Raw genomic sequence first — 21,256 nt, forward strand, 5'->3', positions numbered from 1 at the left:
TCGACATTTCAAACCTCCCTTTACCTTCGTTACGGACTCGTAGCACTAACCGAACTCTGTATCCAGCAAGTCTTCGACTTTTCAAGCAGTACCAGGTGGTCGATCAAAAATAAAAACGAAGTAAAACTGGAAAACGTGCAGTTACTGCTTTACATATTTCATTTTCAAAGCCCAGCGTCTCCTTTGAAGCCCAAATTATCTCAGATCTGAACCTTTGAGAGCATCAAAGTAATGGGTCATCCCATCTTAGGGAGATATGTTTTATGAGCAGGAAATGACTTGTTCCCTATTGCTCGAGTAATGTTTCAGAGACGTCTCTACGCGGATCAGAATAAAATTTACATTTTTTTCATTGAGCAGCGATGGATTCAGTCTGATGCTCTCCATGAAAACCTAACAGGAGGATGAGAGTTGCACCGAGTCTTTTCAGAATAAAAACCCAGGATCTTTTATTTTTATTCAAAGAACAAAGGATCATAGGTTATATAAACAGCTCATTTGGTTACGAGTGTTTTCCACTGATCTACTGTATTTGCTGTGCCATCATAGCCTCGTCTTATTCTGTTTCTGGTGTGTGTAGGTGTGTGCGGTTCGCTGCCATCTTTTAAAATCATTACAGACCAGAGGTCACTCTTCAAACTTTCAGAAGACCTCCAGCTAAACGAGGGTTTAATTTATTCTTTTTTAAGATGATTAAATATTCAGAACCACTGATCGTTTCTGATCTTAGCCAGGATGCGTCAAACGCCATCAAGTTCTGTTCTCATATCTGGCGTTGAGTGTGTCACCAGATGGTCACAGGAGCGCGCCAGTTCTCTGATGCAGGAGGCCGTGACAGTTAAGACCACAAGGAGTGACCCCAATTAGTCAATTAGCCCACGACGGGCGCCGTAACAATGCGTGGAGGCTCCCCGCCAGCCGCCATAAAAACAGCTAAAACCGCCACTGTCCAGCCTCTATTGTTTCACCGTCTGAGTCTGAGCCGCCACCGCCACTGATGGAAACAACCCCCGCCCCCTCTTTCTCATCCCTGCTACCCTCGTCTTGTTGTTCCATTGTTCTCCATTGTCTTGATTGGGAGTGACAAACCGTGGGGGCCATCCGAAAGGTTGCGTTCGTTAGTTGGCGCTCGCTGGTACAAGACACATTCCTACACACACACACACACACACACACACACACACACACACACACACACACACACACACACACACACACAGACACACGCACACACACACACACACACACACACACACACACACACACACACACGCACACGCACACACACACACACACACACACACACACACACACACACACACACACACACACACACACACACACCAAGGACACATGCTCCCAAAGTGGTCCCTGGAGACGAAAAACATGTCTTGAAAGAAGAAAGAAAAGTGTTGCTGCTTACACTCTCACTGAAAAGGATGCAGATCTTGCTAGATGCACACACACACACACACACACACACACACACACACACACACATGCTCTAAACTTTTCTGTCCATTAACATTTCTTCTCCTCTCAGCACTCCTAAGTTGCCGAGTCTTACTGCAGTTTCTGGGGAGATGCACAAACACACACAGGCTCCCATCACCACACTCATCATCCAGAAGCACTTCTTCATCCTTTCATGTCACGTTGCTGAGCAGTCAACAAGAGGAAGAGAAAGCAAAGAAAGGCAGAAGAAAGTCTGTGTGAAACAGAAACAAAAACAAAGAAGAAGCATCCAGTCTCGTGTAACTCAGCAGCAATTACATGACGAGAAGAGAACAAGTTTATTTGTGAAGGAAGCGGCGTGACAGGAGGGGTGACATGAAACCAAAGAAACGGGCTTCAGAAGCAGGTTTTGTTGTGTAGCCGCATCAGAGCAGGTTTCAAATCATTTTCTTAATATGCTGCAAAGAAAACCCGAAGCCTTAAATCAAAACATTTCAATGGATTTTTACTATCAATCAGACGTGACAGGAGTTCTGTTGTAAATAAAGACTCAGAGCTGAAACAAGCTCTAGTCCAACATTGTCTGAAGGAGAAATGTCCTTCTTTTGGGCTAAAAGAGCATAAAACCCCTGAGTTTCTGGCAATGTGATGCATACAGACCACCTATAGCGCCTCGTGATTTTTATCTTGAGAGGCGCTATAGAAAAGATCTTTTCTTCTTCTTCTTCTTCTTGTTTAAGTCCAAAGTCATTACAAAAGGCCGCGGTGCACACATCAACATTAACCCAGAGTTATATTTGAAGGAAGGGAGGAAAGCAAATCCAAGACGCCGTTATTTTTAGCTTTGACATGTTTGCTCATTGAGTTTTCTGGAACTTCCCAAATCTGGGATGTCAGGCTTTCAGCTCTGAAAGAAAAAAACTCATGCAGTTTCATTTACCACATTAACAACAGTGAGATCATTCTCATAGCAAATTGTGTTTGAGGGTTAATAGGTGATAGGTTTGGGTCATCCTTCAGAAAGGCCCTCTTAGCCGCAGTGAAAGATTATGGAGGGACCATTCATCATCTCAGAACAGTGCTTGTGTACCGCTGAACTCTAGTGACGAGCCAAATGCCAGATTCACGGTTACTGGAGAGTCCGTGTGTTGCCCTAAAACCCCGTCCATTCTTATTTTAAAAGCTGCTTTTCTTTTCTTTTTTGGAAGAAACATTCTGTTTGCTGGAAGGACCTCAAAAGCAACAGAAATAGGTGTGTGTGTGTGTGTGTGTGTGTGTGTGTGTGTGTGTGTGTGTGTGTGCGTGTGCGCGCGCACGCGCCTGTAGACACCAAGGGCAAATCCATTTCTTAGGTCAAGCTTCGGGTCATCCCTGTTGCCCTGGTAACCCTGTTCTGGATGGGTTGCTTGGCAACAATCCTCTTTTGTTCCAAATGTTTTAATTTGAGGCATATCTTTCCTCACAACCCTTGGTGCCCCGGCTCATCCCTCCATCTCTCCCTTGCTCACTCGTCCTCTTCGTCTTCCTCAGCCTCGGGTCTCTTACCTGTTTTTAATCTCGGCCCTACCCCTGGCATCCAGAACCCACTCCTTCATGTGGCTGTCCTCCTGTTCCAGCTCTTTTCGTAGCGTTTATGAGTCTGTAGGTGTACGCTGTAACAGAGGTGGTGTGTGTTTCTGTCGTTTTAGAGTCTAAAGGTTGTGGTTTTGTGCTACTGTATGAAGTTTTAGAGAACATACCGAGAGTTTGGGCCGTTGCAGTCCATTTTCTCTCAGTATATTTTCTCCTGAGCGTTCGGCCTGCATGTACAAATTTATGAGTAACAAGTAAAACAACAGATGGAACTTTTCCTGCGTCTTTGAAGTTTTACTGTGTCGTCATTATATTAGGTGAATGTTTTTACACAATATGTTTTAGAAATGTCTTTTTTCATATTTTTGGACAATTTCAAACTAATTTCCCTTTTTTGTACATTATGCTGATTAGTAAAGTTTTAAACCTCCGGTTTTTCTTTATGATGTGAATTTATTTCACTTATGGAGTCTGGGTGAAGTTAACTGCTCAAATCTAAGTAAGCTTGTTATAAAAACTTGGCGGTTACTGTTTGGGGCGTCAATAATAAGGTTAAACTCTACGCTCCAGATGCTCGATGCACACTGATAAAAACTGTAACCAGACAGTTTATGCAGTCTTGCATCACATCAGAGTGGTTTTATTTCCTCATCAGACAGATTATCAGAATCCGGATAAATGTACGGTGTTGAATCAGTCTCATCCGGCAGGTTTTTTACACAAATCTCTGAGTTGGTTTCAATTTGAGAACCACCATGAACTGGGAGATTTTCTGCATCTCCAAATTATGTCCACAGGAGTCATTTAGCCACAGACGGGCTTTTTAAGAGGCTCCTCAGAAGCAAAAACTATACAGAAAAAGGCAGAATGAATGAAAAACTACCCTGACTTACATCAAAACGACCAATAATGCTCAACAGGAGAAATATGGAAAAACTAATTGGTCCCCTAATGATTTTAGGGAATAGAAAATACAGCTTTTACATGTGATGAACCCTACAGGATGGTCTGATTGGTGCCAGAATATAAAAAAATAACAGTAAACAATGAGTGATAAACAAAAAAGATCACCTGAAAATGATCTAAAAAACAAACTAGAACCACATTCTCCAGAATGTCACGTTGAGGAATTTGGAAATTTTCAGTTTGAGTCACACAGAGAGGACAATATCTGCCCAGATCAAGTGACGTGCCACAAATGAAAGCAAAACAAAACAAAAATGCTGAATCTCTTGTTGCATTTAGCTGCAGCATCTTCTGTTGTTTTTCCACAGAAGTTCTTCAACCTTTCCTGCACATTCAGTCTCACCCCTCCTTTCCACGGCCTGTGAAAGTACCGCAAAATGTTCTACGCAGCAATTAGCTGCTGGTAGAGTGGATAAGATCCTTTCCACGGGCTGCAAACTGTGATGTTTTGGACATGCCTAAAAGCGAGGGTCGAGTTTTTACACACTACGCTTCCAAAACACGTGAAACTGCAGTTTAGCTCGCTCCAGACAGGAAGTCAGACAGGAAGCAGTGTAGAACCCATCTGGAAACTTTCAAAATTAAGGTAACATGCAAGTATGTTTCCTGTTATAGCCCCGGTAGTCGATGTAAACAAAAGAAAATACACCACATACTTTTGTAGATATATGCAGCTGTCTGCTTGCTTATTATTGTGTGTGGACTTCTGAAATCACACGTGATGTTGCTACTCTCCCGTGATTTTGTGACATCACGGGATCATCTGTGTAGAACGCTTTCACTCCTGTTTCGTGTCTGAATTTCTCCGGGTTGGGAATGAGCTTGTGGCTAAACCGAAGCTATTAAGTTACATGACCGCTTTTACAGCTGGTGGAAGGCCAGGGTCACTGGACTAAACTGAGATACACGAGTCACCTTTTTGTAAAGATCATACGTCTTTTGAACCAGATAAACATTTCATCAACATTAACGTTATGACGGAATTTAAACTGTGGGGAGTGTTTGGAGATATTGGCAGCCTAGTGAGAAAAGCCCTAAGTTGCATCTCCACTTCACTGAAAAATACGTCTGTTTTCCTAATTATTGACTGGGTTACCACTTTAAAAGCCTTCTTTTAAACCATCTGAAAAAGATTCATTTCCTCTTAGCTTCTTGGACTCAACAAGGACACTTCCTTTATTTGGATTTTATTTTTAAATAGAACATTAGTTTTCTGCAAAATTTTCTATATTTTTAGACCTAAATCCTTGTGGCTTGAACTTAAGTGTTGTGTAATTTTGTTAATGAACAGAAAATGATCCAACCAATCCTAAACTGCTGTTTAGCAAAAATCACAGATTGAGTTTCAGTCGATAATCTGCAAAAACAGAACCTAGTGGAACTATATGAATACCAATGTGTGTAATTCTACTTAAACACAAACATTGTCTGTAAACGATCACACGGTGCACACATTTACTTCGTGCTCATTTGGCCACGTTTGATTGGATCCCACTTATTTCCTATACTGCAAACCTTTTCTAGACTACTTAGTTTATGTTTTGAAAGATGGATCTATTCAGTGAGAAAGAAAGGGCAGATTCTCAGGCTCCAGAGTACGGGTCCAGAGATCTTCGTCAAAAGGGCAGACTTTTTGTAATTGACTACTCATTTCTTTAAGCGGCCTATTGGCAGGGGCAGTCAAAGCGTTTGCCAACACTTAAAAGATTTCATTCACTTTATTTTCCTCTCACGAGTCCGAGAGTGTGTGGGTAAAGATAGAGAGATAAAGCTCGGCTTTCCTTTTCTGTTATCAAATGATGATTTTTGATGGGTGAGGTTCTTTTGAAGTGTGCTTGCTTACTGGTGCGGAAAAGAGATTCTCTCTTTAGAATAGAAACATCTCTCTTCCTGGGCCTCTCAGTCGTTCTTTGGAATAAAAACAAAATGGCCAAAGAAGCTCAGTTGGCACAGCTATCTTAAAGAAATGAACAAAATTACCAAAGGGGTTGTGGTGGGTTACATTCCAAAAAAGAAAGTGCCATTAATATAATTCCTGGGATGAGGTAGGGTGGAAAACTGCTGACTGGTTGGGATGAATTAACTTGGTTACATAAAATTAATTTTGGAGATGCTATAATTCATTTACTTTATTATGCAAAGTGATAATGCATGCAGCTATACATTCATACACTGTTTGTCCCTCTTGAGGTCTGCCCATTTGTTCTTATGTTGTGAGGACTTGGGGCAGTCAGCCTCTTTGTGTTTCTGTTTGTGACGCTCATGGTTGTCGTGGGGTCACTTTATTTTCTTCTGTGCATGCACTGAGAGTGTTTGGGTACAGATGCAGAGATAAAGCTTGGTTTTCCTGTTTTTTGTTTCCGGTGTATTTTACCAGCCCAAAACCAATGAAATTTGATGTTACTGCCCTTATCTAGTCGGTTTCTGCAGCCTACAGCGCTGCATGTTTTAACCATGCTGATTATGTTTTTATTTTGCTGCTTTTTCGCTCAATTTATTGAAACCTGAGATGGCAACAGTGGTCAATGAGGAGGTGCTGTCTTTATGCCCTCCAGCCAAAGCTGCGGGGCGCGAGCTTGGGTGCATGATGTCATGTGTCAATAGGTCTATAGGTCTTCATGAAGCCACATCAGCTGCCCAGAAAACCTCCAGAGAGAGACAACCAGGAGGCATCTTAGTCAGATGCGATATGCAAATTAAAAGAGACATATTATGCAAAACTCACGTTTTGCATGTTTTTTGCAGAACATGTGGGACTCTACTGCCTCTACAAACACTCAAAATGTGAAAAAAATATAGTGTCTATCCACTTTCTGAGTTTTGGTTTTAGGAATCATAGGCCTAAAACGAGCCGATTCAAAAAGTCCCCCGGTGTGACATCACAAATCGGGAAATTTGTTTAAAACCCCCTCACCTCTCCAACCTGGAGGAGCCACAGCTCTACTCCTAGCCCCACCGATATCTGAGCTCCTCAGCTCATAGCAGCCAATCAGGGAATGGGTGGGCGTGGCCAGCAAAGGGACAGGGCCCTGAAGTCATAGATCTAAAACGAGCCGTTTCAAAAGGCCCCTTGCTGTGACATTACAAATGGGCAAATTTGCTTAAAACCCTGAAACGGATCGTTTTAGAAGATACAGAAAATGTCAAGAATAAAGCTGTTGAGATCACTTTACGTTGAGAGATTTCATGCAAAGAACTTTATGAGCTAGTTTTTATAGACTAGAGGATTATTATATCGTTTAAATAGATCCTCTTTATCAATTTCAAAGACAAGACAAGGATGTTTAGGTCAGTATGTGATCCTTTACTCATTCTGCCATACACACCCTGGTCAAAATGACACTCCTTCCCATTTTAGATAACGATGACATAGGACTGCTTTAAAAAAGTCTTCATAAACTTGTCATTTATCACTCTGCAATCCGTTTTGTCACTGGTGCTCCTTTCAACACCCATCACTGTGATCTGTAAACTTGTCAGCTGGCCATCACTCCAATCCCAAAGGGTCTTTGATTGGGGAAATTGCTTTGTACTTTCCTCCATCAATATTTCCAACAGTCATCGTAATTTATGCTCCAGTAGCTTCATCTCTGATTATTCCCAAAGCCCTTACCACTTCTAGCCTTTCCCATTTCAGTTTGTTGCTCCAAATGACTGGAATGAGCTGCAAAAATCACTAAAACCCGCCTCCTACATCACATCATCTTTCAACAACTCAATACGATCATCAATACTCGATACGAGCCTGCTTCTGACTGCCTTCAGACCATTCTGAGTACTCACATTACACTGTGTGTGACAATGGTCTTTATGTTTGTAATTGTTTTATGAGTAGTTTTATTCTGTTGTAACATGTTTGTTTTCATATTTTCTCCTCTTGCTGCTTCCTTTTGTCTTGGTTCTTGTAGTAAATGAGAATGGGTTCTCAATCGACTGACCTGACTAAACAAAGGTAAAATAAATAAATGAGAATAAATGTCAGCTGACACATTTAAACACATGTTTAATATCTCATAATCAAAGCTGAGGGTTGGAAGATAGATGGACCAGGAAATTAACAAATTTTCCTTTTTATGAGGACAGAAACAAACATTTTCATCCATTCAGATGAATGCCTGATCCATCAAATTCATTCACTCTCTACTAAGAGGGAGTGTTCCAACTTTGTCCACCTTCTTTCTGACTGCTTCCCACTTGGCTTGAAACAAAAACATAAGGCGTGTTTCCACCATCAAGGTAATTTTACTGAAACTTCCCGACATGCATGTGTCTCCACTTCATTGGGCCATTTCAGGAATTTTCGGAGTACCTAATCATAGGTAGGCGCTCGGAAAGGTCCGACTGAGTAGCCGAGCGGAATTTTGGTCAATGTTTGGTTGTAACTCAGTAGGACATCACATGAGCAGATGTTGTCCAAAACAACTGGCATTAGTAAAAGTGGAAGAGCTGCTTAAAGCAGAATGGAAGCACACACACACCGTTTGCACTGCTTTAAAATCTTGCAACTAAACTCCCATCACTGAAAAACGCAGCGGAATTCCTGCCACAATCAGGTAATTTATGAGGCTTTGTTGCCTTACAGAGCGCGATAAAAAATGACCTTCTGGAAATTGAAAGCCAAATTTTACATCACACAACAACCGGTTCTCCACAGGCATTAAACTGCCGTACTTCCGACAGAACAAAACTTTTAATGTTACTGTGAACGCTTTAGGTGCTGATCAGTGACATCACTCTCTGCTAAAGCAATCGCAATATGCTAACATCTGTGCAAAGTCCTAAGAGGGCTGAATTTGTATGGAGACACAACAGCAATTTCCCCCTCCCTCATTATCCTAAACTTTCGACAATGAAAACACGCCTATAATCACATCATCTGCAAAGAGTAGATCTGGTTCCCAAACGAGACACGTTCCTTTCCACCGTCACATCCTTTCATTGAGCACCAGATGCAGAATCAAAGCTCAAATTAATGGTGAGATTTCTATTATGTCATTAATAGAACTGCAGTATAAACATGCTGTTTCTTGAAAAGCCCTGCACCTTCCAACATTATTAGAGGCGCATATGATTAGTTTAATGGCTCTAAAGATAATCTTATAAGATAATTTTGTGAGGTGTTTTTTGGGGTCCACTCAGAAGGACACTGGGACTACACCTTTGGACTATCTTATTCTGAGTTTTCAGGAACAAGCGAACAAATACGCTGCCTGTTGAATGAAACATCTAGCTAATCAGAAAGCCAGGCGATGGAAGTGAGCAGCATAACCCTTTACTTCAATGTCATAATTTATCTTGTAAGATTTCTCATCTGATCAGGGAATGTCCATGAGTGAAAGTGTGTAGTTTTTGCCATGTTGCTGCACACCACACACTGTGCGACCAAAACTCGTACATCACTGAGTGTTTTCATACACACACACACCACATGTGTGGTCTCATGCTTTGAAAATTTGCTAACAATTTAAAACCCCGTCTTGTAAACCGGGTTTAACATTTACTCTAAAGCAAACAGTTCAATTATGAAATTTGAAACTTCAGAAAACTTATTTGAACTAGCTTCTATTTACTATCAGTGAGCCATCTTTACTTTCAGAGTGAAATAAAGTTGTTCTCTCAGGCTGCTCTCTACGCAACAATAGTTTGTTGGTGCTGACTGGCTCAGCACAAACCTGCATGATACGGCCAAAAAAGAAATCATAATCCTGTTTGCTCAACATAGCCCCGGGTTTTCTGGGTGTGAATTATTTCTCATAAAGTTTCTTGCAGATCGATCCTACATGGACAAAGACAAGGCCACACAAATCAGAGAATAACGCAAGGCATCCATTATAAGTTGTTGACAATTTTGTTTGCCTGATTTTGAGTTAAAGTGCAGTACAAACAACTTAAACATTATTGTTCAATCAGAATATGTTAAATTTATGCTGCAGCTGCACGGCAAGATAGTGGGAATGATGATTGGTCAACAGTAACGTGTGGGAATTTTTAGGGAATTCTTGGTGGAATTCAGGGGTAAAATGGCTCTTTGAGAGACAACCTTGGATTAATAACTCAAATATGTTCTTCTTGAATATGTTGCTAAATAAAACAGAAACTTTAGGAAGAAGATTGGATCAGGACCGGATTAACCCACTGAGTTATGGATCTGAACCATCTGGGGCCTGGTCTGGGTTTACTCATCAACGCCATCCAAGAACACACAAAAAGATTGATCATGCATCAATAAGGAAAATATGCTGTCTTGATTTGAATCAATTTTAGCTTTTTGGGAGGAATTCAGTTGGTTTAAACCCCGATGAACTCCTCAAATCCTTGGAAGTGAATCCCTTTCGACCTGTGTGGACAGGAGGACTGATTATAAAGACCCACTTTGAGTCTTATCAGCTCCCATTGTTGCTTTTTTCCTCTTCTCCTCTTTGTCAGTATGTCTGACTCTCTACCGATCCCCTCGTCTTACTTCTCACGTTCTGCTGTGCTCTATTTCCCCCATTTTGCTCCCATTGTTTTCTTTTTTCCACTTTTAGCTTTTTTTTGCCACTTTCGAAGTCACCCTGTCATATCTCCTCATTGCTCTCATCTATCTATATATGCTTATTTTTGCCATGTCCTTCGTTCACCTCTCACTCTCTGCCTGCCTCATTCTCTTTTCCCCTGTGCTTTTCTCCATCTCTCTGCTGCTCTCTCCTATACCGCCCCGGCTCAGCCCGTCTTCCTCGTCTCGGCAAATCATTATTCTTTCTCTTTTGTCAGCAGTGATGCTGCTGCCCTTTCCTGCGAGCTGAACCCCTCTCCCTCCTTCTCTCACCCCACGCTCCTCTTTTCTTTCTCATTGCGCTGTAACAGTGGCAGGGTGGGGCGGCCGTCTTGGCGCCTCACTGCTGCTGTAGACACTCTGCTGGGATGTAAAGCTGGTGGTGCTGTCTGTGTGTGTGTGTGTGTGTGTGTGTGTGTGTGTGTGTGTGTGTGTGTGTGTGTGTGTGTGTGTGTGTGTGTGTGTGTGTGTGGTGAGGGGGTTTGGGCTGGGGGTAATTTAGCTGGTGCAGGATGAGAACGAGGAGGGAGACCGTCTGAGCTTTGAGTTAACTATGTTTGACAGGCAGCAGAGAAAAGGTGGGGTGGCAGGGACTTGATTTGAGCAGGCGAGGGCCTTAAATCCCCTGCAGACCCTCAGTCTTCTCAAAAAACAGTGAGCTGGAGTAAAAACTAAAGGCTAAGAAGCTTGTTTGTGCTAAGACTGCAAGCCGGGATGCTTAAATCTCCAAAATGCCAGTCCCACCCCCCTTCTCCCCTCATGCCACCCACACCCCCTCATAGATTATGAGTAAATTGTTCAGTGACTGCACAGCTGAATGGGAATTGTAACAAGCAGCACTCTATTAAAGTTGGTAAAGATGGGGAACGGGCGGGAAACGACGCCTCTTGCTACATCTCGCTTTGAGTTTCACAAAAATGTTTGTGTCAGATTGAAATCAAGCTGGTCTGTTGTGTGTTGCTAAAGTGTTTCGTTTTACTTGTCCTTTACTTTGTAAATCTGAGAAATTTCTGGTTTGAATTAGCATCTTTTTGCCCTATAGATTAACTGTTGATGCGTGGGTTGGGGGTGAGCTGGTGGATAGTAGAGGTGGGCAGAAGGGCACACACACACACACACTTAGAGCCAGGGGGATGGGGGTAAATGGAGGATAGCTGGGCGTAGATGGATGGTGTGGGGGAGGTTGTTTTGCGAGATGTGTGTGTTCATGTGTGTGTTCCTGAAGGTGTCCTCTGCACACACGCCTTCTGTTCCTAAATGGATTTAACATGTTTTAAGTGCATTTTTATATATTTATGTCCATCTTTAAGTGTTGTTTGTACAAAACATGTGTGTACGTGTTCCCCTCTGGATGTTTTATGAGAACGTGTGTGTAGTTTCCCACGTACAGTAATAGGGGAGGGGGGGTGGGGGGTGTCTCTGCCTACGCGTAATGGACTGTATCATACTTTGCCGTATCAAACCGTACACCGTTGGCTGAGTTTCCCATCAAATGTGTACAGCATCTGCTGCAGTGTAACACACCAGTGTGTCTGTCACGCACAATTCCCTGCAGCTACAAAAGGAATAAACACACACACACACACACACACACACACACACATGCAGATAAAAACAATCTCATAAATCACACAGGTACACATAGTTTGCCCCACAAATGTGTGTACAAATAGATAAATTCCTCCTGGCAAAACAAATACAACTGAATAGAAACACACTCGCATGCAAACAAATCTGCACCAACTCTGGTGATAAGCTTCTTTAGGCTCACACACACACACATACACACACACACACATGCAAGCACACACATGCACGCATGAGTCATGTAAGCTAAGACACAGTCAGATAATTACTCCCCTGCAAAGAAACTATATTTCCACACAGAAACACTTTGATACATGAGAAATGACATGAAAATCTTCTGAAAACACACACACACACACACACACACACACACACACGCACGCACGCACACACGCACACACACGCACGCACGCACACACGCACACACACACACACACACACACACACACACACACACACACACACACACACACACGTATTAAAATAAATAAAGTTCATTAACCTAAGTTAATTAGCAGCAATACAGCAAAGCCACCCTGGAAGGACAAAAAAAGGAGGGGAAGAAGGAATTAAAGGGTAGAAGGAAATAAATGAGTTGATTTGGAACAGAAGAGGAGAATCGACAGAAGGACGAAGAGGTGAGGGAGGACGAGAGGAAGCTGATGAGATCAGGGCAGATGGAACGAAGGAGGGGTAAACGATAGAGGGAGACAGATGGAAGAAGAAGGGGGTGATGGGAGGTAAATGGCCAAGAAGGTTGGAAATATTCATTGTCTTATTTTATTTCATGAAAAAATACAACAGGAAGTAGTTTCAATAAGAGTTTTTTGGAGTGTATGCATTTGCAGGATCACAACAGAAATTTTATCTAAATTTGTTTCTAAGTGCTGTTTTTATGCCAACCTTGATGAGCTACTCCTAACCTGTTCTGATCTAGATAGAAAATAGAAAACAACAAAACATAAAAAGTTATCGTTTTAGTTGAGATTTATTCACCAGATGGCATTTTGGCACAGCTCCTCTCAATATGGACTACCAAGTAAGATTAGTGTGCCCTTAATTTGGTCCCTATGCAGGAGTAAAGCTAAGCTTACTTCATTGTCAGTGAGACTAACTGTTGTTAAACGGGTGTTTTCAAAGGTTTTAATATCGTCCCACAAGTCCGACTTTCGTCAGTTTACTCCTACTGCAGCAAAAAGTTGCTTCAAAAGCACTTTCTCCTTGAGAACGCAGCTCTAAAACAGATGACTGGAACAAATAAGACTGCAGATACAAGCATCTATGAACTGACTGAATCTCTCATAACTGTATTAAGCTCAAGAATTACAAAAGTTGCACTCCTGCAAAACATTCTAATGGACGTTCTCAAGATATTACTAATGATTTAGTTACATCAAAAGTAAGATGAGGGTCAATTTATAAATGGTAAATGGCCTGTATTTGTATGGCGCCTCCTTAGGGTTCTACAACCGCCCAAGGCGCTTTACAACACAATCAGACATTCACCCATTCACACGCTTGTGGGGATGAGCTACGATGTAGCCGCAGCTGCCCTGGTGCGCACTAACAGAGGCGAGGCTGCCGAGCACTGGTGCCACCGGTCCCTCCGACCACTTCCAGCAGGCAAGGTGGGTTAAGTGTCTTGCCCAAAGACACAACAGCAGAATAAAGATACCATCTAAAATGTAGGATTTCACCTTAAAGTGACGATGTGTATTTTCTCTGGCAATAGGGGGCAGCACATACCTTAATCAATGCAAGCAAGCTGCATTTCTGTGTTCGAGTAAGACCGTACCAACGGATGGCCATTAGAGTCAAAAATCAGAGCAACCTCCAGCAAAATAACTCCCTTTTAGTGAAACAACGTTTATGAATGGTAAAAGTTTTGTAACCACTTGTTACGAGTCAGTAAATGTGTTTTGTACTCACGGGCTCCTGTAGAAGTAAACATGGCATCTAATACGGCGTCGCTATGAGGCTTAGACCTGCTCCCGTGTATTTTTGACCCGATTTTTATGGTTATATTTTATGATCCGCCAAAAATTTTCTACAACTGGGCATCATTTAATTCCTTTTCAACAAAATTTCAATTGATATTTCTAGAGATTAAAGGTAAAAATTACACATTGTCACTTTAAAGGGGCAGTGTAGCCGAGTTAGTGCCATCTCGTGGCAAAGGTGCAGAATGCAGCCAACTGTGTGTCAGTTAAAGATGCTACTGAAATATAAAACGTGTTCTCATTAAATTAAGTCAAAAACAAAACGCCTTTCTACCAGATTGTATCCTGTCATTAAGCCCGAAGCACCTAATCTGCTGTTTTAACTCATTAATAAATACAAAACTAGATTTTTCAGGTCTCAGAACCCTCTCAAAAAACAGTTTTATTGTGTCCTTCATGAAATCTTTACAACTATCAAAATTATAGAAATTATGAAGATAAATGGGATATTTTGCACATTTTCTAATTGAAAACAGGATTCTCAAGGTTTATATTGAGACATTTTCTGCATTACACAGTATGTCAATGAATATAGTTTTGACTAAGCGGTAAATCAACTCTTATAGGCTTTTTGTGCGTTTATGAAAACTGCAGGTGATAACAATATTCTCTCATGGTGTGTCCGTGTGTGTTAGTTGGAGTGCATTGCAGTGGATGATGTGGAGTCTTTCCCAAGGACAAATGTGCAGTTATGTCGACCTTCTGAACATATTTCAGTTTCCAAAAACTATACAAGGGCGGACAAATGACACCACTGACATTTTTGTGTGACAATGCAACAACCAATGGCGACAGCTGTGGTTGCATTTGTGGCTCTTGCTTTTCCAGTCACTGCCTGTAGACAACGATTCTGATTCAGAAGCAATAAAAACAAATGATCCGTTTTTTTTAAGTGAATCTATGTTAAAAAAAATCACCTTTGTTGTGTTATTTGGATTTGGTCAAATGATTTCTGCAAGTGTTTCTCAACACTTTGGTTCTTGGTGGATTAAGTGTTAAATTGAGCAAATGAAGTCATCCATACTAAAGAGGTAGTATAAGTAATGGTCAAGATTAGAGTCATTTATCTCTGAATAAGCTAAACAAGCTCTTTGATATAGCATACTCATTGTGAACTTCTCAGCCAGCTTTGAGAAAGAAAACAATGTTTTAAACCTATAAAAGGAAAAAGTTGTTGTTTTTCTGTCTGTTTTTAATTACTAAAGGGCCCTTGAGCTCCGAACGTTTCCTCTGTCGTCTCACCAACTCCTCTTCTCCTCCCCCTCCCTCCCTTTTCACATGCTCCCATTTTCCCACCTCGTTTTGCCACCCAGCCTCCTCTGAGTACCCTTATCCATCCATCTTTCTCTCTCTGTTGCCCCCCTCCCTCCCTCCCTGCCAGCATTTCATATCCCAGTCAGCCGTCTACTTCTGCATTTCTCTCACCTTGTTACTGGCTGGGGAGAGTGTAAATTGTGTTGCTTTAAATACCCGTGTCTTCCTCTGGCTTACAGCTCTGGTTGGAGATGAAGAAGTGGGATGTGAGGAGAGAAGAAAGAAGCCAGTGTTTAACTTTCACGTCTGCAAAGGATAGATAGGTCGCTGCGTTCATTTTTGCAGCTCGAGTATTTAGCCCGACTTAACCATTTAAACTCTGGCTGAACTTCCTTCCACTCCTTTAACTTTGCTGTTAAAAGAGATTTGCAGCTAAATAAAAGCAGCTGCGTTTGGATCCGAGGCTTATCAGGGTCACATTCTAGTGGTGACCAACTCCAAGCAGCTCAGACCAGTGGATGGGTTGGGTGTACCACTTTAGAGCATCAGCAAGCCACAAAAACTTTTTAAGAAGTCATTTTGAAATTGATGCTGCTAACTCCAGCCGTCTCGTTCTATAGAGACTTTGTGTCATTAAAATATGATGAAATACTTCATGAATTATCCCTCCTAAGTGCAAGAGTGCTCAAACATAATTAACCAAACATTTCTTTGATTATGTTTTGACTGATAGACTAAAAAGGAGTCTTTCTCATATAAGGTACAACAGCAGCTGGAAGTGTCATCATCAGTGAAACATTTGGAGTCTCATGCCTGAGATTAGCCTTTATCTATAGCTCAAAGTGGCACGAAGCTTCTGATGAAAAACGGCGTTCCAGAGTCTGGTCTGGAAATATTTTACTGGAATTATTAAAAACACAAGTGGCACTTTCACATTTTTTACTTTTACCCCATTAACAGCAAAAACAGCAATAAAAACAATGCATCTGTGTGTTTTTTTCCAAATCTTGCTTTTGAATTGAAAGAATTTACTTAATTGCCGACATTTATTCTAAATCGTCTGAAACCAAAAGGAGGATGAAGAGTCTGGCCCTCACCTTTGATTTAAAATAGTCTTTTTAAAAAATGGTCTGAAAATACCTACATTATGCTAATATGGCTCATCGAGCTTGAACAGAAGAAATCTTCTGAATGACGGAGTCCGGCAGGACAGCCAACCTCTGCGCATTAATGAGGAAAGAAAAAAAACAACAACATTGGTAAACGACAAACTGCTGCATTTATGGAGTTTGTTTTGATGAACCAACTGTATTAAGGAAGGTTAGTCATTTCTAACTTTAGAGATTCTGTCAGCTCTTTAAAGGTGTGGAGCACATTTTTAAGGATTATTTCTGATTATAATCAGTCATTCTCCACCACATAGCAGAAGCTCATCCAGGTCTGAGTTATTTATGGAGATAAAACATCCGCATTGCAACTCAGTGGTAGAGTTGCGTTGCTGTTAGCCAGTTTGAGGCGAGATTCCACAGCAAATGTATTAATTAAATGAGCGAAACACACCTTTAAAGCATTAACCTGGTGAGTTGGTGTCCAGTAAAATCATTGTTAAAATTTGAGTGCATCAGTAAAAAAAAAACCTGAACACCATAACACCAGCAGCGGCAGTCTGGACAGAGAAGATAGGTAGTTTGAGAGAGGAGTAGAGGACGCTATCTATGTGAAACAGGAAATACCAACATTAAATAAGGGAGGACTTGGGCTAATGACTCATCAGGGGGTAGGGAGGAGGGATACTCATAAGTAGTTTCTGCTCATTAAGCTACAATAGACTGCTACAACTCCCTCCTATATTCCAGTCAGAATTGACAAAGCTCCTCGGATGAGAAGCAAAACGTCTTCAGGAAACCAAAGAAGTCCAGTTGCCTTCATTCAAACCCGTTTGATCCATTAATACAAGGCAGGATGGATCCATACTTTCATGTTTATACCAAATTCTGATCCGACCATCTGAATGCTGCCAAAGTTGAGAATCATCAAACCAGGAACCATTTTCCAGTTTCTTACGTTCCGGTTCTGGTGATCCTGTGTTAATTTGAGCCTTTTTTTTTATTCTTAGCTAACTGGAGTGTCCATCTGTTGCCCACTGGGAATGTTCTCTTTATCGGACCATCCACCCTAAAGAAGGTTGTGGTAGATCAGCAGTTTCTGAAACCTACACATCGACACATCCGGCACCAACGATCATCACACATTCAGAGCCACTTGAACCCACTTTGTTCATTGTTCTGATGCTCCATTTAAACTCGTCTTCATCACATCTAGATGCTCAAATGCACCAGGTTGCTGCTGGCTACCTGGCTGGAATAGGTGGACCTGCGTGAGAGTCAGCAGCAGCTGAAGACATTACATAAGTCTGGGTTATTTCTGAGAGCTTATTGTGGTTGGCTCAATGAGCGATGCCCTGGGATAACCAATTTGCTGAACGTGTTCCTTCCAAGTAGAGGAGCTCATGCGATCAGCTGCAAGAATTAGCAAAAGGCGCTATTAAAGGAGACACTAATCCACACTGCACTTGACCACAGATACAGCCCTTAGCCATCTTTGTACTTGGATAAACTTACCACAAGGTCAGCCCTGCATTAAAACGCCAGTGAGGGTCAGGCAGAGATTTCCTGACACGCAGGGCCGGTGGAGCCAGGGTGTCTTTTTGAATCCTGCTGGAAAGCAGCAGCCATACCTTGAGAGCCGTTATCGCTCTCAATCCTCACTGCCCAGAGGCTCTTTCCTGTTCTAATAATTGATGTGTTCTGATGCTGAAACAGTCTTCCATCTTTAAAAGATGTCCGAAGCTCCTGCAGGCTGCTCTCAGCTCATGTTCTGCAAATGTGTGTTTTTGATGCTACATGCAGTTAGTTTTCTCCCCTCCTCTGCTGCATCCTCCCTTCACGTGCCCCTCCCTTCCCCTTTCATGTCTAGATGGGGGTTCTGCTGAAGCAAATTTAAGCAGATGGTTTTCCTTTTGAGAAAAAACAACATTTCCACCAGCCGTGCTCGGATGTGATAACACCCCACGCTGTACATAAACCTGTCTCCTGCTTGACTGTTTGGTTCCAATTAAACCGTTTACACGCGCTGTATTTTAGGGGCGAGAGGACTACTTGAGGCATATCCTCCTCTGAGACTCTTCCTCCATTAGCTTGGGTCTTTTTGTTAGTTTTGATAAGTTTTTGTTTTCTTGGAGGTTCGGTTTGATGGCATGTTTTGCAGTGAGAAACACACTCAAGGCCTCTAACTTGGCGAACAGCGTAGCTTGCACTTATGTTCGTCACTACTCATCATAGAGGGGCTGCATACTTTTACTAACATCCCTTGCTCTGATTCACAAAATCATTTGCCACCCTCCCTGAACGCGGTGTAGAATTAGCCCGCACCATCACCCGTTATCAAGGGAGCGCTGTTAAATACCATAATTTGAGCCAATTTGAATACTGTTACACACCCAGACAGTTCACTCATCAGTGGTTTTCCCCGTTTCCTCAGAATCCCTTCATTATGCTGGGTCATTTGTATTCTCGTTCCCTTTCCTTCTGACCTGCTCATTTCCATAAAGCCTATCCCGCTTGAGCTCGCACTGTAGGAGCCGATTCACATGCATGGTACTATAAACCAACACAAATATTGACAAAAGTCAGTTACTAAAGCATTCGAGGTATGAGTTAGCGCTCTTGTTGTTGCATTGACCTATGGGGAGCCATCGTCTGCCACCGTCTCTCCATCTTTGCTGGTCCCTCAGGTCGTGCAGTCCCTGGATGGCAGGGTTGCTACTGACTCATTGCTCTTACATTGGCCTTGCAGACACACAACAGATAACCATTTGTCAGCTTTTTTGTGCCTCTGACAAGATGTCAGTGTGTGTGCACATTGTGTCTGTGCTCTCAGAAAAGACAGATAGAGATGTATAGATAATCTGACAAGCAGAGAAAAAGATGGGCGGGGGATGAGGGGAAGAAAGGGTGTTCTGTGGGTTTATCTGATTTGAGTGCTCGTTTGTGATACTGTTTTTGCTCATGTTTTTCATATAAACACAGCATTTCTCCCTTTCTCCCTCTCTGTTGTTACCTAGACGACGACCCATTGCAGCCTATGACCTCAGATGAGACTGTTTCCGTTGGGGGCACGGTGACACTGACCTGCAAGGTGGCAGAGAGCGACAACTCTTCACTGCAGTGGTCCAACACCGCACAGCAGACTCTGTACTTCGGAGAGAAGAGAGGTGAGACGCACTGAGAGAATGTCTAAAATGGGTTCCCAACGAGCAGACTGACGCTGGCTGTTATGTTTAGCATGTAGCAACATTGCTTGATAGAATCAAGTAGCAGGGTGCAGTAAAGCACAGCTCGATAGTTTGGAAACAATTGATTTTGTTAAAGTTTGGCTATTGTGATACAGGTTTCTGAGCAAAAGCTATTAATAGTAATTATTTAAGTTGTCACCGATTCTTTAGTAATGAGGATTATTACCTTTTTAAAAGAGCTTAAATCTAAAAAGTTTGAAAATGTTAAAAGTGAACATTAGAAGTGTTTTAAGAGGTCCTTCATTCATACTTTTAATACACTTGCAGTGGCCTCTAGTAGGAATTAATGCCTTCTAAGTTGTTTCCTGGAAGAAAAGCTGCAGTGCGCCATGAAGAAGTCAGACGACAGGATTTGGAGTCTCATTTCCTGATATTTTAACGTCTTGCCTCTGATTGGTTAACAGCAACAGGACTCAACCACTGAATCTGTTCGCTTTGCAATGCAGAATTTTTATCTCCACAAACATCATGTTATTCAGGACATTATCTGCCGTTTCCTGGACGCTAAACCAACCCGTTGTTAGTCCAAATGGGTGAGTCCATGAATAATAAGTGACAGTGTGACGTAGATCTGTCAAGATTTTCTAATCCTAGAGTTTCACCGTCTGTTTTCTATCAGACGCTCATGCAGGAGATAGGTGTAGGACTCATTTTTCACATTCAGCCTGCATGTTAAACTCAGAGTAACAAAAATAAGTGAAACATGGTTTCTCAGTGAAGCACCTCTTTAAATCATGCTGGTACAAGGAATATTTGCACTTGAATTCCATGTAGATCCTAATTTAAAATAGAAATGTAAGGAAAAGCTGTTTGAAGACGTCAGCACCACATGTAAACCACGTACACGCGTAGCCAGGCACAGGTTTGGTCTGTCAACCATACAAAGGCAAAGATAAACGCCACAAAAAAAAAAGGATTATTTCAAAAACTTTAACCCCAAGAGGAAATTTGCGAATACTCTGTTGTCAGTATTTGCTGGTGGACATAAATGAGCGGGGTTTTAGGTTTAGCAACATCACTGCCTGCTGCAAAAATGCTCTGACATCACCTGTGTTGACACTAGCTTGTTTTTACAAGTTACTGCTCTATGTGGACAACCACCTAATTATTCTGCTTCCTGGGAATGTTATTTGTTAAATGGCCTGCATTTAATATAGCGTCTTCTAGAGTACTGGAACCCCCAAGGTGCTTTACAACACAATCAGTCATTCACCCATTTACACACACATTCACACCCTGGTGGGGATGAGCTACGATGTAGCCACAGCTGCCATGGGGCGCACTGACAGAGGCGAGGCTGCCGAGCGCTGGTGCCACCGGTCCCTCCGACCACCACCAGCAGGCAAGGTGGGTTAAGTGTCTTGCCCACGGACACAACGACAGCGACAGACTGAGCGGGGCTCGAACCTGCAACCTTCAGATTACGGGGCGTGCACTTAATTCCTGTGCCACCATCGCTCACTTTTGGCAAAGATGCTGAAGATTTGGGGAGCTGCTGCCACCTACAGGTTTGGCATGCCTATGAATGTACTT

The 21,256-nt window shown here is 42.1% G+C and overlaps 1 protein-coding gene across 4 annotated transcripts in view; it reads left to right on the forward strand.

Annotated features, from left to right (window-relative positions):
- cadm3 (cell adhesion molecule 3) overlaps nucleotides 1-21,256 on the forward strand; it is a 186,079-nt gene that overhangs the window by 59,228 nt on the left and 105,595 nt on the right. For all 4 annotated transcript variants that reach the window (XM_054743126.2, XM_015956087.3, XM_015956089.3 and 1 more), the window contains exon 3: nucleotides 19,493-19,642. In XM_054743126.2, the coding sequence (XP_054599101.1) occupies nucleotides 19,493-19,642 (150 nt within the window). The remainder of the gene's footprint in view (nucleotides 1-19,492; nucleotides 19,643-21,256) is intronic.

Source organism: Nothobranchius furzeri, chromosome 11, assembly GCF_043380555.1.
Source record: "Nothobranchius furzeri strain GRZ-AD chromosome 11, NfurGRZ-RIMD1, whole genome shotgun sequence".
In the NCBI taxonomy this organism is placed as follows: domain Eukaryota; kingdom Metazoa; phylum Chordata; class Actinopteri; order Cyprinodontiformes; family Nothobranchiidae; genus Nothobranchius; species Nothobranchius furzeri.